The sequence below is a fragment of the Sceloporus undulatus genome, chromosome 2 (assembly GCF_019175285.1).
Source record: "Sceloporus undulatus isolate JIND9_A2432 ecotype Alabama chromosome 2, SceUnd_v1.1, whole genome shotgun sequence".
Taxonomy (NCBI): Eukaryota; Metazoa; Chordata; class Lepidosauria; order Squamata; family Phrynosomatidae; genus Sceloporus; species Sceloporus undulatus.
This window is the reverse complement of record NC_056523.1, coordinates 110,177,333-110,201,664: the sequence shown is the minus strand read 5'-3', so window position 1 is coordinate 110,201,664 and position 24,332 is coordinate 110,177,333. Positions and strand designations below refer to the sequence as shown.

General features: G+C 42.2%; 1 protein-coding gene across 3 annotated transcripts in view; it reads left to right on the top strand.

Moving 5' to 3' along the window:
- Window positions 1–1,551: 1,551 nt before the first annotated feature.
- Window positions 1,552–24,332, top strand: part of CREBRF (CREB3 regulatory factor) — a 39,518-nt gene continuing 16,737 nt past the window's right edge. For 2 of the 3 annotated variants that reach the window (XM_042450898.1, XM_042450896.1), the window contains exons 1-2: window positions 1,552–1,705; window positions 22,017–22,213. In XM_042450898.1, the coding sequence (XP_042306832.1) occupies window positions 22,100–22,213 (114 nt within the window). In that variant the 5' untranslated portion in view covers window positions 1,552–1,705; window positions 22,017–22,099. Of the gene's footprint in view, window positions 1,706–2,009; window positions 2,073–22,016; window positions 22,214–24,332 lie in introns of those variants that run through there. The other variant, XM_042450897.1, reaches the window with a different exon arrangement.

Sequence of the window (24,332 nt, the reverse complement as noted above, 5' to 3'; positions counted from 1 at the left end):
GCTTTTAATAGTCTGAATAACAAGTTACTCAGAAGAAATACGAAGGTTGGAACAAGGAGTGGGTGAAGTGCAGCCCTGGGAGCGTCTGTGCCAGCTGTTTTTGTGGTCCAGACTGACCTGGACAACCCTTTTCCTGGCCAAAACTAAACTGCCCCTCGTGAATCATCCCAAAAGCCATTCTTTTCTTTAACAAAGTAATAGCTCCCCATGCACAGGCAAAATACTCATTTCTTCTAAACCAGACATGGATTTCTATGCTTGCAGCTGGACATGCTGGAGTTGCCCACAGCTGATAACCTTCCAGTAGAAGAGCGCATTAAGCCTTGAAGCACTGCATACATGGTTGGACTCTTGTGGTAAACTCTTGAGCTAAGAATGCTGAGAATATCAGTATGGAAAGGGATCTTGTAGCTCCTTAGAGACATAACTGAGCAAAAAGTTGTAGCAAAGGCTTTTGTAGACCATGCATCTGAGGAGGTATGTCTAATGAGTGAAGTGCGCATGCCTAGTCAAGTATTCAGAAAAGCAGTTTAAACAGTATCACACTCCACTGCTGTAGCGCTATTATCCCACTTAGTGGCCAGGTGTCCTCCTTTTCCAGGACATGTCCTCCATTTCAACCTACTGTCCAGGAAGAGTTCCAAAATGTCTTCCGTTTTTAGCATGACCAAGAAGCATGAATCTACACTGATATGAGCATTGTTAACTTTTATTTGGTCACATCCTTCATTTATTTTCAACGATGAACATTTTGGTGCCTCGTCCTCCTTTGCTGTGAGGCCATCTGCTCACCCTAAGAAGCATGGATTTACATTGACACCGAGTGTTTTTAGCTTTCCTTATGCCAGGTCCTCCATTTTCCTCGAGGTCTTCCTTTGCAGTTAGGATACTTGGTCACCCCTGGTTCCACTTTTAACTGCTGTGCCTGGCTCCTGTGGCGGCTGGGCATTTGCCCTTTAGGGAAGGGCGTTTTAAGGATTCTCAGGAAGACTTCTCTGGTGCCTCTGACCAAACTACAAAACCCAGAATCCCACAGGAGGCTGATGTAGCAGCTACACCGGAATAGAGGTCTTTAAGGAGAGGCTGGATGGCCATCTGTCACAGGGGGTGCTTTGACTGAGAGTTCCTGCATGGCAGAAGGGGGTTGGACTGGATCAGGGCCCTTGTGGGATTCTATGCTTCTCTGAATAGTGCTGTAATAGTGTAGTGTGATACTGAAGCCAGCTTTGGTTCAAATAGAAGGAGAGAATCCATCCCCTCTTCTTAGCCGTGGCAGTCAAAGCGGTATCAAACTGGATTAATCCTCCAGTGCTGACGCACGCTTTGCCTTGAGAACAGAACGTTCTGTCCCTCCTCTGCTTCCCCCCCGCCTTCAGGAGGTCACGTGAGAGGAGGAAAGAGCAAAAAAGCCCCACCCAGATTCCGGGGCCTCTGATTGGTCCCTCCGTGCAGCCTTCCGATTGGCCGCTTGGGCTGCCTCGCGCTCCTCTCGGCTTGGGCCCCGCCCTCTTTCTCCTCGGAAAGGCCACGTGATGGGGGCGAGTCACGCGATTTCCGGGAACCCGTCAGGAAGGGACATAAACAAAACAAACCCCAGAGCGGCATGGAGGGGCCGGGCCAGGGCCAAGGCAGCGGGAAGGAGAGAGGCAGCCTCGGAGGGAGAGGGGGCCCCCACTGAGGCGCCCGGCCTGGGCCTCGGAGGCAGGTAAGACAGGCGCCGAGGGGGCAGGAGGAGGGAAGGAAGGAAGGAAGGGGAACTCGGCGGGGAAGGTGGGGGAGTCACATGCCTGGCTTGGCTGGGGAGAGCAAGGGAAAGGGGAGGAGGACGCCCAGGGAGCCCTCTTGGGAAGGAGCGCCTCAGCTCCTCCACCTCGTTGGGGTCTGTAGTGGGGTTGGACCGGGCCCCTCTGTTTGGAGAAGGGAAGGCAGGCTGTGTGTGTGTCTTCTCCAGCGGAGGGCGTTGAAGGAGGGGAGGGAGGGAGGGAGAGTTGGTCTTCTTCCTTGCGAAGGGGGCGTGGAGGCAGCAGGAGAGCCCAGCAGGAGGAGGAAGGACGCTGTGCTGGCAAGGAAGGGTTAGTTGCACACGCCTAAGATCGCCCCCGAAGTCTTTGCATGATGATGATGATGATGATGATTGTGAGTGAGGGTGCCTTTCGCAATCCTAGGCAGCATCCACACTGGAGACATAACCCTGTTTGGCACCGCTTTGACTCTTCTTCTGGCCCAAGGCTATGGAGTTCTGGGAGATGGAGTCTGTGGTGGGCTGAGCCTCGAGCCGGAAAAAGAGTTGAAGCGGGTCATGTCTCCAGTGTGGATGCAGCCCTGGCATGCAGGTGCAGGGCCACCGGAGGCCCTCGTAGCCAAGGAGTAAAAGGAGCTGGAGGCACTTACCGGCCACATTGAAGCCCATGCTTCCTGATCGAAATAAGACGGCGCTTTGAAGACGAAGTTGGGATATGTATATGCAGGGCCTGTGCTGGGAAAGGAAGAGGGAGGTGGAGGTGGAGGACACGGGGAGGGGGAAGGAGGACGTGGCTTAGATAAGGCCGAAGGACACTCATAGAAATATGGAACGAGTGCTTCTGGGTCGTTCTCTTGATGGAGGACGTGACCAAACCAGAGCTGAAAGCACTCTCTTTGGGATACTGGAACCCATGCTGCACAAATGGAGGACGCTTTGGGATTCCTCCCGGACAGCAGAAGGAGGAGGCATGTGAGAGGAAAGGGGGGTGTGGTGCTGCTCCATGTCCGCCCGGGAGGGTTTCGTTTCCCCTAGGGCTGCAGGGAAACATGAGGTTGCTGTTTGTGGTGGGCCTTTCCTACTCACTCAGGCGAGATTATCACAGGGCTTCCTCGGAGAGAGAGAGAGGGCTCCCTTCGCTTGCCAAGGTGTAGTAGGTGTGGCCATACTGTATGCACTTGGGGAGTGCCTTCTGCCTCCCGGGGCGCGTGTGTATATGGCTGCATCCACACTGGGGAAATAATCCGCTTTAACTCTTGTGGCTCAAAGCTTTGGAATTCTGGGAGTTGGAGTTTGTTGTGGGGCCCAGAGCGGAGCCCCACAACAAACTCCAACTCCTAGAATTCCATAGCAAAGAGTCAGACAAAGAGTCAAAGCGGTACCAAACCGGGTTATTTCCCCAGTGTGGATGCCTCGCTCCCTTCCACTTCGGAAGCCCCAGCGAAGTGGTTTGTTTACATGCCGCCTCAGCCTAGCTTGAGAAGAGGCCGCTGAGGAGCGAGAGTGATGGCGCGGAGGCCCAATCGCGGCGGGGCTTGGCGTCCCTTCAGCCAATGGGGTTGGAGAGGGGCGGGGTTTCGCTTTCAACTCGCCTGTGTTGGGTCTGGGACTCTGGGCGCTGCTTGTGGGGCGGCCATGTTGGGTGGGAGGTGTGTTAGTGGGTCAGCCTGGCAGAAGGGGAGGGCGCCTCTGCATTGTGTCTGTCAAGTGTATGGGGGGCTTAAGGGCTTGGGGGGCTACTGAGGGTGTGGAGGGGAAGTTAGTCTCACATCTGCTGTAAGATCCCTTCCCATGCATATATAAACACGCCTCAAAAGAAATGGTCCCAAGTCCAGGGAAGCTCATGCTACCAGCTTCTTTCCTCCACTTAAGCTCAAATGTGCTGCAAGAGGCTTCCTTTGCATCCTGATTTTCCAGACAAACACAGCCATGGCTTTTAATCCTACCGCTTTTCTTGATGTGTAAAGTCATGCCAACTCTGTTGCTGTGCCCAGGGGCGAAAGAGCAGGCGTGAGGGGAGCCAGAGCATTCAGTGCGACTTGATTACCTTCATTGTTTTCCCTCCTGAGTTTAGAGAACACATTCTTAATATAGCCCCAAAGCACACTGCAGAAATAATCCAGTCAGAGACCGCTTTAACTGCCCTGACTGAATGCTAGGGGATTCTGGGAACTGTAGTTTTCCACAGATATTTAGCCTTCTCTGTCGTGCCACAATACATTAAAATTCCCAGGATTCCCTAGCACTGAGCCAAGGCAGCTAAAGCTGTTTCAAACTGGATGATTTCTGCAGTGTGTTTAGGACTATAGTGTCAGTCTACTATCAACTCATTTGAGATGTGGTTCTGGAAAAGAGTGCTGAGAATACCACAGATGGCCGAAAAGACAAACAACTGGGTCCTAGAACAGATCAAGCCTGAACTCTCCCTGGAAGCAGGATCACTAAATTGAGACTCGTACTTTGGCCACGTCATGAGGAAAAATGCATCATTAGAAAAAACAAAGATAGAGGGTAGTAAAAAGAGAGGGAGACCACATGCCAAATGGGTAGACTCAACCGGGGACCACAAGCCAGAATTTGCATGACCTGAGCAAAGCAGTGGAGGACAGGGGTTTGGAAATGGCTCATCCACAGAGTTGCCATGAGTCAGGACTGACTCAAGGACAGTTAAGAACAACTCCTATCTCTTACCATTATCCCAGGGTACATCTGCTCTGTAGAAATAATGTAGTTTGACACAACTGTAACTGCCGTGGGTATATCCTACAGAATCCTGGGATTTGTAGTTTTGTGAGGCACAAGCACTCTTCGGCATAGAAGGCTAAAGACCTTGAATAACTACAAATCCTCCAATTCCACAGGATGGAGCTACAGCAGTTAAAATAGTGTCAAACTGCATTATTTCTACAATGTTGATGCACCCTCGGTACTAGAAGCTAGTTCCTTTTCAAATAAAAGTTTGTACGATTCACATTAGTTACCTATAGTATCCCTTTCCATTTCTAATATTTGGAAAGGGCCACAAGAAATGACTATGTTCACCTTTTCTAGTCAGAGTAGTTGCCCTCATTCCCTTCTCTGTATGGCTTGAGTTTGGTGGATCTCCTTGCATTTGGGGGTGAGGAGAGCCTGCCATAGGCCTGTTACAGACTGCCAAAATAAAGCTGCTTCGGGTCTCTTTGGAGGTATGCTGTTTAAATGATGCCTGGGTCCTAAGAGTCCAGAGGTCGCGCCAAAGCCACACTCCATTCCTAAACACTGGAGCGCAGCTTTGGTGCAGCTTCCGGATTCTTAGGGTGCATGCATCATTTAAACAGCATACCTCCAAAGAGACCCCAAGCAGCTTTATTTTGGCAGTCTGTAACAGGCCTTAGTTTGACAGAATTCAGATCACGTGTTGATTTTAAAAGCAAAATAAAACACTGCACAGGGTGCATTGTCCACACTTTATAAACATTTTCAACAGTAGATCACAGAGCTGGATTGCATAAATATAATAAAAAGTGGCTTGGCTCAATATTCTGTGGTGATGTAGACTGCTCAGTTTTCTCTGCTCCATGCAAGCAAGTAAAAAGCAGAAGACAGCACCTGCTGATTTCACTATGCCAGCAATGATGGAGGTGGTAGTTTTTAAACATAGGCTTGTTTGAGGTTCCCATTGATCCTTTGTTCTTCTTGTGATCTTCCTATCCAGCATGTGCTGTAGCCTTCTATGTAAAGATATCTGAAGAGTAGCTTACCATATGTGACTTTTGGTGGCAGTCTTAGGTTCCTTGTGAGTTGAGCTAATCACTTCTATAGCTACAGTATTGATCCTCTTGCCTTCCTCCCTTCCAATAATTGACCATTATTGTGCATAGAGCTACAGTTCCTAAATAAAAAATGGGAAGTTGAAAGCCAGACTCTCGATGTTATGGGACCTCTCATTGCTTGTTCCTTTAATGAACTCTGTTATCTTTCCCCCTCACTGTTTTATTTTTAATATTTGCAACTGACTCTGTGGAGTACCATAGCATGTTGTTAGTTCTTTTTGTTATGTTTTTCTTGCGGTGAAATTAGGATTATTTATCATCTGTATTACAGCTCCCCCCCCCCCCGCCAACAGATGCAATATGATTAATAATACTTTTACCTTGACGTCGGAAGCTTTTGCATTTGTATAATTTTGTGACCACTGGCCAGAAACAGTTTGAGCATCAAACATATTTACAGTTCTTTGCCATGCACAAGTCTACAAAATTTGTATTTTACCAGTGCAAATGTAGTGCACCAGTCATAGACTGACCTGCCACTGCTCTCCACCCTCACATTTTTGGGGGATTGTAAAATGCCTGTTATGAGAATGAATCAGAAGTTATGATGGCCTGCAATAATAGTTTCAGCATGAAATTGGAGAAAGCCAAGGGACTGCAGTCTTCCAAACTGTTTGCTTGTAACATGTGCATTTGGAGGCTATAGGAAGAAGGGACATTTCTGTAGGAATTTGGCCCCAAATTACTGTAAAAGCAAATAACGACCTCTTCTGTCTTTCATTTATAAATTTGTCATAGAGACTACATTTTTTATTCATGGTTTGGAAATAAGACAATATTTGAGGCAGTATTCTGGAAGACTAGACTGTGCTATTCTCAGTCGCTGTAATTTTGGGAGGTGAAAGATTGATTTAAATTTCCAAGAAGGCCCAGGAAGATGCGGGGGGGGGGGGGAGTCCTGCCCCTGGTGCCAGAAGGCCTTTATTTTGGGCACTTGGTCCCTAAAAGGTTCACCATCAGTGACCTAAAGTTTAGCAGGGCAAATATAGAATTATTTTCCCTCAAAAACTTTATTTACAACATATAGTCAGTCCTTCATATCCATGAATTCTTTATACACAAATGTAATTATACATGGCTTGAAAGTGTTCAAAAAGATATAAATTCCAGAAAGCAAACTTTGATTTTGTTTTTTAATAAGGAAGATCATTTCACTTTGCCATTGTATATAACGAGACACAGTTTTTGGTATCTACACGCGGTCCTGGAACTAAATCCCAGGAGATAGCAAGGGCCCCATCTAACGTTTTTCTTTTCAATCTTTCATGAGTACTTAAGATGGGTCTTAAATCTGTATTAACTAATAATTCTTGAATGGTTAATTTTAGAGTCCACTGTACATTCTCCATCATATTAATAATGTTCCCATTTATCCTATAAATGAAGCATGTAAGAGTTGTTGTTTTTCTCATCTTGGTCTTGTGTTCCCTCATATTGAAGCTGTAGTGAACTCGTGTCACGAACATCTCTCTAGGAATCTCTAGGGCCTACAGTGCAACTCTGTGGTCAACATCTGCCAGGTATTGACCATAGAATTGCGCTGGAGGAGCTACAAATGCCTAGTGATGTGTTCTCTCTAGGAATGTCTAGGTCCTTCACTGCAACTTTTGCTTAAAGTTGACCATAGAGTTGTGCTGGAGGACCTAGATATTCCTAGAGAAAACACATTAATAAAATCCATGAATAATCAAATCCACAGAACTCAAAGCCCCAAATGTGGAGGGATGACTGTATTGTATTGCCGAGAAAACTGTATGATATGGTTGTCATAAGTTGGAAACGACTTGAAGGCACACAACAACAACAGATTGTCAAAATCAGGCCTTTGCTATCTGCTTCCTCTGCAAACATTAGATCATACTTTGGTCATTTCCCACCTTGATTACGATAATCTTCCTTTGATTTGTCTTCCATTATCTCATTTCGTTGTTGTTAACTGCCCTCAAGTCAACCTTGACTCATGGTGACCTTGTGGATGAGACATCTACAAGACCCACCTAGTCCTCCACTGCTCTGCTAAAGTCTTGTGGATTCATTCCTGTGACTTCTCTTGTTGAGTCTAGCCATCTGACATGTGGTCTTCCTCTCATTCTGCTATACTCTACTTTTCCTAGCATCTCTATAGTTGGTTGCTGTAGTTTACCTTTCCTAGCATCACTGTCTTTTCTAATGAGTTGTGCCTTCTCATGATGTGTCCAAAGTACAACAGCCTCATTTTGATCAACTAGGCTTCTAGGAGTATTTTAGGCTTGATCTGAGGGCACATTCGTTTGTATTTTTGACTGTCCATGGTATCCTCAGCATTCTTCTCTAGCTTTGTTGTTTGTTTTTAACTGACCTCTAGTTGACTTTGACTTATGGCAACCCTGTGACCCTTCTACCTTTCCTTGCATTATAGTCTTTTCTAATAAGTTGTCCCTTTTCATGGGGTGGCCAAAGTACAACAGCCTCAGTTTTGTCAATTTTGCTTCCAGGGAGAGTTCAAGTTTGATATGTGCTAGGACCCATTTATTTATCTTTTGGGTCATCCATAGTATCCTCAGCACTCTTCTCCAGCACCTCATTTCAAATAAGTTGATCTTCTTTCTGTCTGCTTTCTTAATTGTCCAGCACTCACATCCATATGTGATGGTGGGGAATACAGTGGCTTTGGCAATTCTAACTTCAGTGCTCAGTTGTATGTCTTTACTCTTCAGGATTTTGTCTAATTCCTTCATGGCTGTCCTTCCCTTTCCTAGTTCTTTCTTCTCCAGCACCACATCTCTAGTATGTTGCTTTTCTTTCCATCTGCTTTCTTCACAGTCTGGCACTTACATCTGTACATTTTTTTCAGCTTTCTACTAGGATTATCTTTTTGGCCCATCATGTTATCTTGTCAGTCCCCATTGATTTATCTTCATTATTAGCCTACTGGTATTCCTTTTAGGCTTTAGTACAAGGTTCTTGTTTAACTTTAAAAGGCTACACTACCTAGCTCCCCCTGTCTTGTAGCCTTCATTTCTTCCTTAGGTCCTGCAATTTTATGTCTATGAGCTCCTTAAGAGAATCTATCAGGTGGTCTTTCTCTCTTTCTACATCCCTCCACCTTTCCTAGCATTGTCTTTTCCAGTGAGTCATTCCTTCTCACGGTGTGACCAAAGTACAACAACCTCAACTTTATCATCTTGGCTTCCAGGGAGATTTCAGGCTTGATCTGTTCTAGGACCCATTTGTTTGTCTTTTTGGCTGTCCAGGGTGGCAGTATGTGAAAACAGTTGCCCCCCTGTTTTCACTACAGTGAAGAGAAGATTATTCCTTTAGAAGTAAGAAAGCTGTAGTGGATTTAACAGAAAGGCAGATTAATTAAGACCTCATGTCTGCTGTAGAAAACATTCCCAGCTATCTTGAAGAGATATATTTACTGGAGCTGATAATACTCAAATGGTATTTAGAATAGGTACATAGACGTAACTGTTGAATTATGTCTGTGTCATGCTATACTACATCTGTCATAGCACAACTATATAATAAAATGTACTGCCCATTTCAAAATGCTGGTTACCTTTCAATCCACATTTTCCCAGGGCAGTTCACAAATAAAAACAAATACAATATAAAATAACAACAATAATGAAATTTAAATTCCTTACCGTAAACCTCTAGCTTCTTTGTTCTTACTCTTACTTCAAACATAGCCAACTTCCTTAAAGTCCATTGTGTTTCCAACTGTGCTTGACTTTTGCTTTCCTGAGGATAACTGAAGCAGTGGCTGGAACTTCCTTGGTTCAGAGTATCATCCAAAACACACTGCAGAAATAATCTGTTTGAGACTGTTTGAACTGCCCTGGCTCAGTGCTAGGGAATTCTGGGAACTGTAGTTTTGTAGCCGCCTCTATCAAAGAACTCTGGTGCCAAAATAAACTATAATTCCCAGGATTCCCTAGCATTGAGCCGGGGCAGTTAAACCAGTCTCAGACTAGATTATTTCTGCAGTGTGTTTTGGACTTATAACAATGCCACTCCACCACACACACTCAAGTTACTTTTTGTGCTACAGGATAGGGAACCTCTCTAGTAAATAGCACCAGGTTTGCCAGTAGCACCAGATCTTTTCCATGTGCCAGGGTTGGTGTGTCGCAGATCTGTTTTTAAAGGGTCCCAACACAGTGAATCTCAAAATGCCATGGTCACTTCCACCCAAAGTTCCCACTATTTCCATATTATTGACCAGTTGCTGCCGGTTGGTGAGAATCAGGCCCAAGATAGTTGATCCACTTTTCACTTTTTCTAACTTCTGGAAGATGTAGCTGTCTGCAAGCCAAGTAAGGATTTATTAGACTTTACATTCTTGGTAGAATTTGACAGTTGGTGTGAGAACAATTGAAGTTGCTTTACTATTGGCTCTCTTCTTTTTTAATGTTAAGAATAATACAGTAATAGGATTTATTTATGTACTGCCCAATCACTGGGAATCCAGGCGGCTTATAACAGAGGGGATAATAGATGGTTCCCTGCCCTCAGGCTTACAATCTAAAAGACAGGACACAAAAAGAGAAGGGAATGGTAGGGGGGGGGAGGGAATCAGGTCCAGCAGTTCTTCTCTCCCTCTGAGGCTTGGACCAAGGCAGATGCACTGGAGGGAGGGCTCATCTTCTTCCAGGCAGGCCTGGTGGAACCAGCCTGCTTTCCTCTCCCTCAAGATGGTGGCTGAAGGGAGGGCTTGTCCAGTTTCTCCAGACAGCTTTTGATGATGCACAGCAAAATGGTCACCCATAATCAAATGATTAATTTTATTAAGCAGCAACACCTTCAGATCCAAGGGTGTGTACACAGCAGTTTGGGTTTCTTTATATGTGGAAATTGGTGACCAGTAGGCAGAAGAATATGTAAGGAAAGTTTTGGCTTCACTTTTCATCACCTGTCACACAGAATCAGTTCCGCTGACCATATTGTTTCTTGTGTGTAATCACAGGAATGAGACACTCCAATTTTCCCATTCTGATAAATACTAAATTTCCTTGAAACATCATGACAAAAATAGCAACAGCAGATTAAAGCAGTTAAAATGCATTTTTTAAAAAAAGATAAAAACTAAAGCACAAAGTGAAACCAACTTGATCACTGAAGGTTATTTATTTCTAAACTGCATTATCTCCAGCCTTTTATTTCAAATTATGCTCCATTTGCATAATTCTTCAGCTGTTTCACTTTCATTTCTGTTTATTTTTTAAGTTTTTAAAGAGAAATAGCCAGTTTTGTAAGGATACAATGAAAGTTCAATTTGTTTCATTAGTTTTATTTCTACAGTGTTTCTGCTGTTCAGAATGCTATACAGCAATTCTTGTGGCACCAAAGACAGTAAATCAGATTTCCCACACTGTAACTGCTGCAGGGACGTAGCCGGGGGGTGTTCTTGAGGTCCGGACCTCCCCTTCCATGAGAAAAATGAATGGTGTGTGCTGCTGCGCCGCCGCACCCAAGCCCCATTATAATGGTGGCACTTAGTCTGCCCGCCCCCCCTTCCTAAAATCCTAGCTACATCCCTGACTGCTGGGAAGTTATTGTTCTATATTGAAAGTACTGTAGTCTTACTTAATTCTCACTCATCGTGATGTGTTTATAAATATCAACACCTTGGATGGAGCTTGGGAGTAAACTGCCACTGGCTGGTTATGCCAGTTCATGCCACGTAAACCACCAAAGGTTTTAAAATTCACAATAAGACTGTAAGAGGTGTGGTCACATGTCACTGTGTGCACCCATGTTCCATCTGTTGTAAGAATCACCACCTCTGTATTTGTACTCATTCCTGATTTGTACTCACATTACTTTTCAGTTGGGCAAAAAAGACAGACCATAGCGGGATGCTCCCATCAGTGTTGCATGATTTGGCTAAGATTTTCAGATTGTTTTGTCCCAAGAGCACTGCTTTGGACTTTGGGTGTAGTAAGGCCTCTGGCTCCTAGGAACACAGCCTGAACAAAAGACTTGTCCACAAATTTCTTAAGTTTTTAAAAGCTTTACTGGTTATAAACACAAAAATATGAAACTGATCTCCTTTTTCTCAATAGTCCTTCTTAAATACCTTGCTCTTTCTTCTTGGTGGGTTTTATCTTTCTTCTTCTATGGACTTATCTTTGTCAAAGGAAAATACTCTCTCCAGGTCTGACTTGGCTGAAATCTTACTACACAACTGAAACTAGCTAGAGGGAGACAGTAGAAGACCCTGGGATTTCCCATAATCCTTGTCTTTCTTAAAGCTGTAGATCTCTATTTCCCCTCTTAAACTGATGCATAGAAAGCCTAATATAATCTCAACTAAATATATGTCTCAAGAGCATCAAAGATGCTCTGGAGACATGACACAGATGAAGTCTGGATTTTGGAGTGTATTGTACAGTTTTTCAGAATTCTGGATAAGGGATATTCAGCCTGTACAAGAATACTCTTAAATCCATAGTACCAATAATGGGCACAGGTATACCTGGCTGGAATGAACATATGAATATTTGTGTGAATTGAAGAACACATGTTCATTTTACGTAATCTGTAAGCGTAGTTCTTTGCAGCTTGCTTGGAACACAACCTTTTTTGTCTCTAAGAAGCTGCCTTAGGAAATTGTGGAGGAAATATTTGAGGTGGAAAGGCAGTTCTGAAGGGGAGTTGAAGTTCAGGGAGAAGAAAGACATTGAGAAGGATAAAGTAAAGTAAAAACAAAAACAAACCAGCAATAACTGAATTAAAAGAGCTGTCTAGAGCACTGCTTGTTAAGCTGTGTGATGTCGGGGACTGGCAGTTCTTTTTCCCATCCAAGGACCCTTACCATATTTCTTCCTATAGGCTGCAACTGTTTCTTCTGTAGAAACTCTTGGGATCAGCAGCTAAGGGAACCAGCATCAATCCACAGACCACCAGTTTAATGGGGTTCTTAGATGAAGTTGTTTATCTAAAACCATTTCAGTCTGGCTTCAAGGCTGGATGTGGAACAGAGACAGCTTTGGTTGCCATTGTGGGTTATCTGTGTAGAGAACTGCATGGGGTGTCCCTGTTGGTTTTGCTGGACCTTTCAGAGATTTTCAATACCATTGACTGTCTTCTAGGCTACCTTTCTGAGATGAGACATCAGGGCAATGTTCTGCAGTGGTTCCACTCCTTGGAGGGGCAAACTCAGAAAGAAGAGCTAGAGATTTCTGCATGGCGCATGGCCATTCGCCTGCAGGCTATTCAACATCTGCATGCAACTGCTCGGGGAGGTTATCCAAAGTTTTGGAGTTGGATGTCACTAATATGCTGATGAAACCCAGCTTTATTTCTCCTTTCCATCCAATTCCAAAGAAGCTGTCTATGTTCTAAATCACAGTCTGCTCTCAGTAATGGACTAGATAAAAGCAAACAAGGCAGATCAGGGAATTGGGATTGAGCCTGTGTTGAATGCTATTAAACTCCCTGAAATCTCAAGTTCACAGCTTGGGTGTGTTGCTGGACTCAGATCTGAGCCTGAATGCCCAGTTTTCAGCAGTGTCCAAAAGTGCATTTGCACAGGTAAAACTTGTTCACCAGATGTTCCCATTTCTTGAGAAGTCAGATCTGGCTACAGTGACACATTCCTTGATCACATCCCATTTGGACTACTGCAATGAACTTCACATGGATCTGCATTTGGGAACTGTTTGGAAACTTCATTGGGTGCAAAATGGTCCAGCAGGTTGCTGACTGTGGTAGATTACAGGGAGCACATGACACACACATGCACATGGTTCAAACAACTCCGCTTGCTGCTGATCCAGTTCTGTGCAAAAGTGCTGGCTTTGACCCACATGGCTTGGGTCCATACGATTTGAGCCTGCCCATGCTTTTAAGATTTGTGGGGGAAGGCTGTCTCTTAGTCCGAACACCATCCCTGGTACATCTGGTGAAGACATAAGACAAAGTTTTCTTGGTGGCTACTGCCAAGTTGTGGAACTCACTTTCCTGTGAGGTCCATTTGGTCCCCTCCCTCCTGTCTTTCTGCTATCTGGTAGTTAAAAACTTTTATTTAAGGAGCCATTCGGTGGTAGAAAATAGAGTTTTTAATTGGGAGGGGATGTATTTTTAATTTTATTATATTTTAAAGTCCTTTAAATCTTGCTTTATCTTGTGTTTTTAACTTGTGTTTTAACTCAAAGCTAGTTAAACTGTATTTTAATTTTTGTATGAATAGGGTGTTGTTTTTTTAAAAAAAGTTATGTTTTTAAGGTGTTGTGTGCCACCTAGAGTCCTCTACTGGGAGAAGTATGGGATAAAAATGAATTAAATAAACAAACATTTAAAATGATCAGTGGACATTACATATTTATTATATGCTCATTCTTGGCTTTGATAATTTAGGATTGGGAATTAGGAATTCTGTCTTTAAATCATCTTGTCAAAGGAAACTGGCTGCTTATGTAATATGCGGAAGCAAAGTATAACTGTGTGACCATTGAGTTAGTTGGCATAAATTCTTGCATAAGGACACATATTTATAATGTGAAACAGTTTTCATAATCTGGCACCAAGGTTTTGAATGCCAAAGTTGTTTGTCAAAGCTATTAATAGAGCACATGATTCTTTTGTGCATTTGAAGTCTGGTTTGACTCTATAAAGTATTCAGTACACCAGGCAGCAGACAGAAAAAGAGACCTTTCTATAAATACAACTATCATTTTAAAAAGCCATCTCATTTAAGAGAATAAAATACAGAAAGTGACCAGAGAGGGTGGAACTTGCTTGGTCTGTTAGAGCATCTATAGTTTTTAGTAACAAATCCTCATAGTCCTCTGTGACTTCAAAAAGAAGAAAAAGGAAGTCTTTCAAGAATAAATCAGCTAAGTGCAATTTGTGGTTGTTGCTGTTCTTTCAAGATAGAAATGGAAGGCAAATTGACCAGTGGATGGATTAGGGTGCTGCTGCTGCGTTCAGCAATTGGAGTATTGTAGGGGATTGAGCAGAGTGATGGGACAGTTCAAAGCAAAGAGATATGATATACTGATTAAGGTTTATGCAGACATAGACAAATTGGCAAGAAAATGTGGACTTGTACAGACAGGGTCAACAGAGAGTGAATGATCAGTATCTTCCATAGTTGTGCGGATGAGTTGTACAACACCGTGACCCCAATCTGCCTTCAACTTGGTTGAAAAAGGAGCAAGATCCGTTCCTTTTTTGGCCAGGGAAAGCCAGCCCCACCACGGGCCCATGGCAACTTCATGACGCTCTGGCGGCATGCAATGTATAAACGCTGTGCTGCTGGAGAGTCATAAAGCCTCCTTCGTCTGGGTAGCCACCTGATGTCCAGGCAGCTTCATGACGTGTAGCTTCAAAATGCTGCACTTCCAAACCACCCAGACGGCGGCTTAAAAGGCTGTCTGTTCAGGCCTGTGCTGTTAAATGCAAATGCAGTTAATGTGTATCGTTGTGTAAATTGCATCTGCAAGGGCACCAGGACTTGTAACTACGGCGTGTTCCAGACGCGCAAAAAGTACATACTAGGTATGTACTAGGGTTAGGAAAGGGCGTCCTTGCCGGATGCCCTAACCCTTGTATGTACCTAGTACGTACAAAATGGCGGCATCCATTCTACATGGGCGCCGCCATTGGGACGTCACTTCCACGCCACTCCAAGGCACTCTTTCCGTGGCACTGGATGGAGCTCCAAAACGGAGCTCCTTCCAGGTTTGTGTCGCTGGGCGCAGCCTTTACACGGCTGCACTAGCGACACAAAAGAGAAAGGGGCCAAGCGGCCCCTTTCTCTTCATCCCCGCCGCTGTCGGGTGTCCTTGGGGCATGAAGCCCCAAGGACACCCCTTTCCAGGCTGCGGGGAAGCGGTCTTTTGCCGCTTCCCCACGGCCTGGAAAGCGGCGGATCGGGGCCTCAGAGGCTGCCGCTGTGGCAGCTAAGGTCCCGATCCAGTGGGGAAAGGGGTGGGAACAGGCTGCCCCAAAATTGCCTACATAAATCTGTGTGTCTTAATTCTGTTGAGCAATTAGCATTTTATCTCATTTAGCGCTGATGGTATCTTCTGATAAGGAGGACATTGAAAAAAAATGAATTGGCATGTTTGTCCTACAGTATATATTTTGTTCTTAGTCTGTGAATTTGCAAAAGGAAAGGTCATTTTATTCTCAGTCCCTTTTTCTGTTTTACAGACATAGTCAAAAAGTTGACTAGAATGGACCCTGTTGAATGCTAAGAAGTAGACTATAGTTGGTTGTCTCCTAATCAACAGATTTTGTTAACTATTGGCTATAACGACAATGGGGAATGGCACATGTACAATATTTATACTGGAAAAATTCCCTGTGTCAAGTGTTTGGGTAAGATGTATACCCAGTATGTCTTCTTGGGTTGTCTTTCTCTGAAAGCAAGATATCACTTGTTCTAGGCTGATGGGTGAAATGCACAGAGCAGTAGTCTGCTTTTGCCACTCCAGTTACATGTTGTGAGGAAACAATACAGTGGTACCTCGGGATACGAAATACCCAGGTTACGAAATTTTCGGGATACGAAAAAATCCCATAGGGAATTATTGTTTCGGGTTACGAATGTTTTTTCGGGTTACGAAAAAACTTTTGGTGCTTTTTTCGGCTTTTTCGCACGGAATCGCGGCTTTTCCCCATTAGCGCCTATGGCAATTCGGCTTACGAAGGCTTTTCGGGTTACGAAAGCGGCCGCGTTACGAATTAATTTCGTAACCCGAGGCACCACTGTAACACTATTATCCAGAAATTGAGCTGCATGGCTTAAAGGTATCACTAATTGTTGTGAAAACCTTAAAAGACTACTGTGTTGAAAAGGTATATGATCATTTATTTGCAGGTACAGTAGTTTATTTTCCAGCTCTATTCTGATTGGGAACAATATGAAAATAGAGGGGGGAAATTAAAGAATTTAGTAGGAAAGAAATTAAAGAAATTGAAAACCCATTTATGAAAAATATATTAGAAATATGGAATAAATATAAAAAAGATTAATGAATGAAAACTCAACGATAACACCTATAATAATGGAAAAAATTTTCCCCAAAATTTAAAAGATTTATTAGATAAAGAATTAAAGAAAAGGAAAATAGATAAAATAGAAAATTGGATGGAGTTAAAAATAGGAAAAGAAAATATAAAAGAAAAGCTTAGGGGAATAAATATATCCTGGTTACATTTTATGCAAATAGAACAGTGGTTTTAAAAATGGAAGAAAAAAATATAGAAAAACACAATTTGATCAAATAATCCAGAAAGGAAAAGAAATGGAGGAAAATGAAAATATGAAAGGTATAACTAGTAAAATTTATAAAGTATTAATGGAGAATAAGAGGAAAAAAATTAAACCAAATTATGTTAAAAGAAATATGGGAAGATGCATTAGGATGTAAAATTTGTGATGATGAATGGAATAAGTTTTGGGAACAAAGACATTTGAAAAATTTATCGGTGCGAATTAAGGAAAATTAATATAAATTGATTTGGAAATGGTATTTGACACCAGCGAGACTACATAATATAAACAAAGATAATTCAAAATATTGCTGGAGAGGCTATCGGGAAGTAGGATCATATGTACATATGTGGTGGCAATGTAAATATGTACAAAATTTTGGGAAATAGTATTATTAGAGATAGAAAATATTATGAATGTAAAGATAGAAAACCAATTATAGTATTGTTATCAATATACAATGAAGTAGAATGGAAAAAAGAAGAAAAACCTTTGTAACAAATTTGTTTACTGCTGCAAGATTAATCATAGCAAGAAATTGGAAAACAAAAATGTGAAATTGGAGGAATGGTATAAAGAAGTTTGGAAGTTACTGTATATACTCGACTATAAGTCGATCTCATGTTTAAATCGAGGGTCGATTTTGGGGCCAAAATTATGGGTTTTGATATAACCCATATATAAGTTGAGGGTAAAACTTGGGGGCAATTAGCAAAGGATCTAAAGGATGGAGCAAGGCAAAACAATGTCAAAGAACTTATAAAATTCCAGCAGACATAACTGTTTGTGCTCATACTAAAGGCTGGATGGATGAGAGAATAGAGGGGGGCCACTGCTTCCAGGACAGATTATTCTCTTGCTTTTCACCAGGGAATGGTTCCTTTTTAAAATAAGAGTTAAAGTATAGTACTTTATAGACCCATAGATAAGTCGACTCAGGTATTTGGGGTTAATTTTTGACCAAAAATTCTAGACTTATACATGAGTATATACTGTAGCAATTAATGACAAATTAACATATAAATTGAAAGTAAAAAAAGATTATGGAAAAGAAATGATATTGATGAAATATGAAAAAAAATTATTGAAAATGTACTAAGAAAAGAAGATGGGAAATTACCTCCACAGGAGGAGTTAAAATTTTGGATGGAGTATAAAGAAGGGAATGGCTCTGGGGGTGGGGTGCACTGAGGTGATATTTAGGTTTTATAAATAAATAAATAAGATGCAGAAGTACATCTATGTATGGAAAGAATATTAAATTTGTTTTGTTTTGTAAAATTTCAAAAAACATTAATTAAAAAAAAAACAAAGGCATACATCCAGCCATGAACTTTGCCTTAAAAGGTGGTGGGATCTCCTTCTTTGGATGTCTTCAAGAAGAGACTGGGCAGCTACCTGCTGGAGATGCTTTAGCTGGAGATCTTGCAAAAGCAGGAAGTTGGACCCATGAGGAATTCTTACAGTGGTGTCAGATGAGGTCTCAAAATGATGTCCAGCATCCTTTAGCTTAGATATTCCATTTTACGCTTTTTTTGGAAGGTCTGACATAGGGAGGCATGTAGATCAAGTGTTATTAAATAGAAACAGAAGACTAAGTCTAGTTAGGGGAGTGGATCCAATGAATTGGTGGGGCTTTTGTTGTCAACAGTTTGTCCCATTGACTGAGTGAGTTTCCTCTGGTTGGAACTAACCATTGGATTTAGTCCAGAATGGTAGGTGTGCTAATTTTCATTTATCAATAAATGCAGTCTTTATTCTAGCAGATGATTTGTTCAATTTTGTTACAATTCTTTTCTCTACCTCGATGCATAAAAAACAAAATTTCAATCAAATCTGTTCAATTGCAAGCTTTTGCTTCTGGAGTAGTTAATGAACAAGCCTATTTTTGCAAATCAGTGTGACATACCACAACAGTGAAAGGGTTATTCTGTAGATGTTCCTTTGCATAATCTTGCTGATTGTGTTATATTGAATGTTTCTTGCCAGAAACCCTAAAGATCAGATTTGCCAGAATAAAACTGCACTAGCTGGAAGCACCAGGACAAAGATTTATTGCTTTAAGTGGTTGATTTATTACATTGGCTCTAAAAGAATAAATTTATTGAAAACAGATAGTGTAATTGGAATTCTATCTTGTTCAGTAATTATTGTAGTGTAATGTGGCTTTTGGAATGCTTATTGAGCTTATAGTACAGAAAAACTGTTTCTGCTGCAGTGCAAAGCTATAATTTTCTTCAGTAGTCCTAAACACTTTGCAGGCTAAATTATTCTGGCAAAGTTTTTTTATAATAGTTAATCATTATAATAAAGACCATACAGACATAGATATTAAAATAACAGCAACAGATTGTTCGGGTAGAACAGTCAAAATTAATTAAAAGATGGAATATTAAAATATAAGCAGGTAAAACAATGAAAGGACTGTAAATTTTTTAATTTATTTATGGCACTTACATCTTTTCTTACTCCCAAAATGGGATCCTCTGTAACTCATTAAAATCATCTTTAGACTATATGAAAGTAAGGTATACCTGTTAGGGTAGTAAATTTCAGATGCATGCCATATATTTTTAAAAAATAAAATCTGGAGGCACACTTCTACTCCTGCAATTCAACAGGTTTTGTCTTTAATACATGGAACCAAAAGAACTGTCCCTGCTGTTATAGTTCTGTATACTGTACTGTAGTTCCAGCAGACACTATTGGAAAGGAAACCAACTCCAAGCAGTTAGTTGCTTGTATAGAACTGGGGTAGAAACTGTGAAGCCCTCCGTATGTTGTTGAACTGCAGCTCCTAGCAGCCCCAGCCAGCATATCCAATGGTGAGGATTGCTGAGAATTGTAGTTCAACAACATCTGCAAGGCTGCATGATTCTCACTCTTCGTGTACAACAACCATGGGGAACCTTTCCAATAGCTGGGTTCTTTGGGGTTCACAGGAGCACTTAATGTTTTTGATTTGGTAATAAACTGTTGGTTGTCCGACCGAACCCAAAGGATGCTCAACAATGGCTCCTTTTCATCCTGGAGAGAAGAGACCAGTGGGGCCAGTGCTATTCAACATCTTTATCAATGATTGGAAGAGAGAATTAGGGGCATACTTATCAAATTTGCAGATGACACCAAATTAGGAAGAGTAGCTAACACCCCAGAGGACATGATCAAAATTCAAAATGACTTGAATTAACTGGAAATCTGGGCCAAAGCTAACAAAATTATATTCAACACAAAAAAAGTAAGGTACTGCACTTAGGGCAGAAAACGAAATGCATAGATATAGGATGGGTGACACTTGGCTTAAGGAGACTACATGTGAAAGGGATCTAAGAGTTCACGTAGACCACAAGTTGAACATGAGTCAACAGTGTAATGAGGCAGCTTGAAAGGCCAATGTGATTTTAGGCTGCATCAATAGAAGTATAGTAGTGTCTAGATCAAGGGAAGTAATAGTGCCACTGTATTCTGCTTTAGTTAGGCCCCACCTGGAATACTGTGTCCAGTTCTGGGCACCACAATTCAAAAAGGACATTGAGAAACTGGAGCGTGTCCAAAGGAGGGCGACTAAAATGTTGAAGGGGCTGGAAACCATACCCTATGAGGAACTATTTAGGGAGCTGGGGGATGTTTAGCCTGACGAAGAGGCGGTTAAGAGGTGATATGATAGCCCTGTTTAAATATTTGAAGGGATGTCATATTGAGGAGGGAGCAAGCTTGTTTTCTGCTGCTTCAGAGAACAGAACCCGGAACAATGGATGCAAGCTACAGGAAAAGAGATTCCACCTCAACATTAGGAGGAACTTCCTGACAGTTAGAGCTGTTCGACAGTGGAACACACTCCCTCGGAGTGTAGTGGAGTCTCCTTCCTTGGAGGTCTTTAAACAGAGGCTGGATGGCCATCTGTCAGGAATGCTTTGATTGAGAGTTCCTGCATGGCAGGGGGTTGGACTGGATGGCCTTTGTGGCACAGCTGTTGAGGCAAGGGAGAGAGAGAGAGAGAGTATGCCAATGCTTTTAAACCCGTTTTGCAAGCCATGAACCTTGGAAATCCTGGGAGTGAAGGGGAGAGAGTGAGAATGTGTGCAGAGGTTTATTTCCCCATTTTCCATGCTGAGACTATGATCCTTGGGAGAGGTCCAGAGAGGGAGAAGGAGGGAGGGAAGTAATGCTTTGTTTCCTCCCTTAGGTCTTTTGTAACATGCCCCAGTGTTTGACCCTTGACTTATCCACGAATCATATCGAAATCCATGATTTTGGCCCCAAAAACTGCCCTTGACTTATACATGAGGTTGACTTATACACGAGTATTTACAATAGTATCAATTAGATTTTTTCAAATATATATCAATTAAAAATGAGATTTTTTTTAAAAAAAGTCATTTGGTTTAAACTTGTCAACCCTGTAAAAATGACCTTTGCTGTTCCAGTACTAACCCACCTCAGTTGTCAGATAATAATAATAATAGTAATAGTAATAATAATAATAATAAATTTTATTTATATACCGCCTTTCCAAAGGATATTGTCCTGTTCCCTCAAACAACACCCCTTGTGTCTGTAAATACTTTGAGCTGTATCCCAGACCATTGGCAAATATTCGTTGTTGTAAAGCAGCCGTGAAAGCCATATGGCCCATGGGTGTACATTAACCGCTTCTGATGCCCTCCCCAGTTTCCAGCTTTTCAGACTAAAAACATTCTCTTCTTTGTTGTGATCCTCTGTCAATCACACAAATGGGATTTCCTGCACAGAGACATTCAGAACCTTGTAGAATCACTAGGGAAGACTTTTTGGTGGTAGCTCCACCCACCCCGCCTCAAAAAGATGTAACTTCCAGTCACCCAAAACAGTGACCATGGTGGTTGTAGGATAGTCTTCTGGGCTGTGGAGCATATTGTCCAACCTTGATGTAAAGCCTCTGGCACAACCCAAGTTCCCATGTTACCTTATAATTAAGTTTAATAACATGTATTTGAAGCATATGTCCTTTCCTTCTTTGCTCCCATTTGTCCACCATTTCTCAGATTTTCCTCCGTCTTTCCTGCTTTGATTTTTAGATTGTAAACTGCTTAAGATAAGGATTGTATCAAACAAATAATAAATCTACAGAACAACAATTCATCTAAGACTTGTCTTATTGCATGGTTTCAGCATTCGTTATATTGGTCTTAAATGGCAGAAAGTCTACTTGAGAAATTGTTCAGAAATCCTTATTACACAGACATGTAAATATTGGTTTTCATCCATGCAGAAAGTCTCCAGAGCCAGAAGAGTTCCATGTAGTCAAAGTGAAGCTTTTTCTAGGGGAAGAAAAACCCTGTGACGCTCCATTGCATGAATTATATGCTGCCTGTTTACCCTGAAGAAAAGCTGGAACGAAATTTGCAAGCAAACAAAACACAGCATTTGGACTTGGACTTGGTAGATCTGGGCGTGGAAATGCCTCAGGTAAGTACCCACTATTCATAAAACAAGCACCTAGTACATTTTTATTAATTGTTGGTTTGAGTGAGTTGAAATGGAAACATGAAAAACTTGTTTGTATGTGCAGTTTTAAAACAGTTTAAACACCACATTAATACAACAAGTTAATAATGTTAAATCCTTAAAAATACTAAACTAAAAATATGAAACCATTAAAAACATATCCAAGCAAACATCTCAATAAGAAGCTTCCTTGGGTACAATATTGAAAGCCTGGTGGCAAAAGGAGAGAAGAGAGGGCCAGCCTAGCCTTGCACGGAAGGGAGTTCCAATGGGTGGGAGTAGTGACTGAAGGCTCTCTCTTGCGCCTTCACCAAACAAACCAGTTATGGTGGCAGGGCTAAGGGAAACCCTTCCCCTGAGGATCTTATGGTTCTGACAGGTTCATATGGGGGGAAACGGTCTCTCAGTCTGGACTTAAGCCATATAAGGTTTTATAGGTCATGACCAGCACTTTGAATTGTGCCCAGAAACAAGCCAATAGCCAGTGAAGCTTTTTTTACAAGGGAGTTATATGCGCCCTATGACTGACCTCACCAATATTTTGGCTGCAGCTTTTTGGACCTGCTGAAGTTTCCAAGGCAACCCCATGTAGAGTGCATTACAGTAGTCCAAATGAGATGTACTTAAGGCATAGCCAGATCTGATATCCCAAGGAGTGGGTGCAGCTAGCACACTAGTTTAAGTATGAAAATACACTCTTGGCCATCACTAAAATCTGGACATTCAGGCTCAGAGTTGAGTCCAAGAGAACATGCATGCTGTGAGCCTGAGATTTCAGGGTGTGTGTGACCCTTTGCCAGGCAGAGTTCCTATTCCCTGATCTGTCATTCGTCTGACCAGGAACATCTCTGTCTTGTCTGGATTAATTTCAGTTTGTTTGCCCTCATCCAGTCCATTACTGACAACAGACATTGGTTCAGTACCAAGACAACTTTCTTGGAATCAGGTGGGAAGTTAGAGTTGGGTGTCATCACTAGACTCAACACTATGGATGTAGCTTGGATACCAACCAATAATTATTCAAAATGGTGGGATCTAGAAAGGCCTTTTTTATGTCACACCCTCACCACAGCCTCTTTTAGGCAGGATGGAAACTTCACTTGCTGCAGTGAGGCATTTACCACTCCCCTTATCCATTTGGCCAGTCCCTCTCTAGCTGCTTTCAAGAGCCGAGAAGGTCCAGTATACATGTGGCTCTCACTTCTCCAAGGATCTTGTCCACATCAAGCTGCACAAATTGAAACTTATTCAATAATAAAGGACAAGCAGGCACCAAAAGAGCAAGTAGTTCATGTAGTGCTGGTGTGGTGGCTGCACAATGCAGAATTTGTCAACTGAGATGCTGCAAGGTGAACTGACCTTGCAACTTAACATAAAACAACAGTATTTAAAGTGTCAAGTATTACATTTAAGGTGTGGTCAGGGAATCTTTTTCAGCCTAAGGACTGAAGCCCAGTTTGTGAAGAGAATTTAGGGCATGGGCTGAAGCAAAGTGGGCAGGGTCAGGTGTACATCTTACCACTTTGCTCCATTGCAACAATTTTCAGGCATGAAAACCATCACCATGCATGTCTTCTCCCATTCAGTGGGTTCTTAAAGCTCCTTCATTTTAAAGGAACAAACTGCAGTGTGATATGAAAGGTTGCATTCAGTGATGGAAAATCTTTCTAAACCAGTTGCTCTCAAATGTATGTGCCTAGATACTGTTGGGCTGCAACTCCAAGAATCTCTGACCATTGGTCCTGCTGGCCAGGGCTTCTGAGAAGTAAAATCATTCAACATCCGGAGACACAAGTTTGGGAACCACTATTTTAAACAAGCATCTGTTATTGTAGCATTTTTTTATTACAGGTAGATTTCCTAGATGTAGTACCTCTTAATTTCAACCCAATCTCTGGATTTATCTGAAGCAGAGAAAAGAAATGGCCAGAAATAGAAGCATTTACATCTGTTATAATTGTCCCATGTAGTCACTTTAAATGGAGTTTGCTCCAGGAAAACTCAGCCTTGGAACAAAGTGTTCAGGACTGGAGAAAAGGATGTTGGGAGCAGCACATTAGCTTCTGTCCTGGAAGAGTAG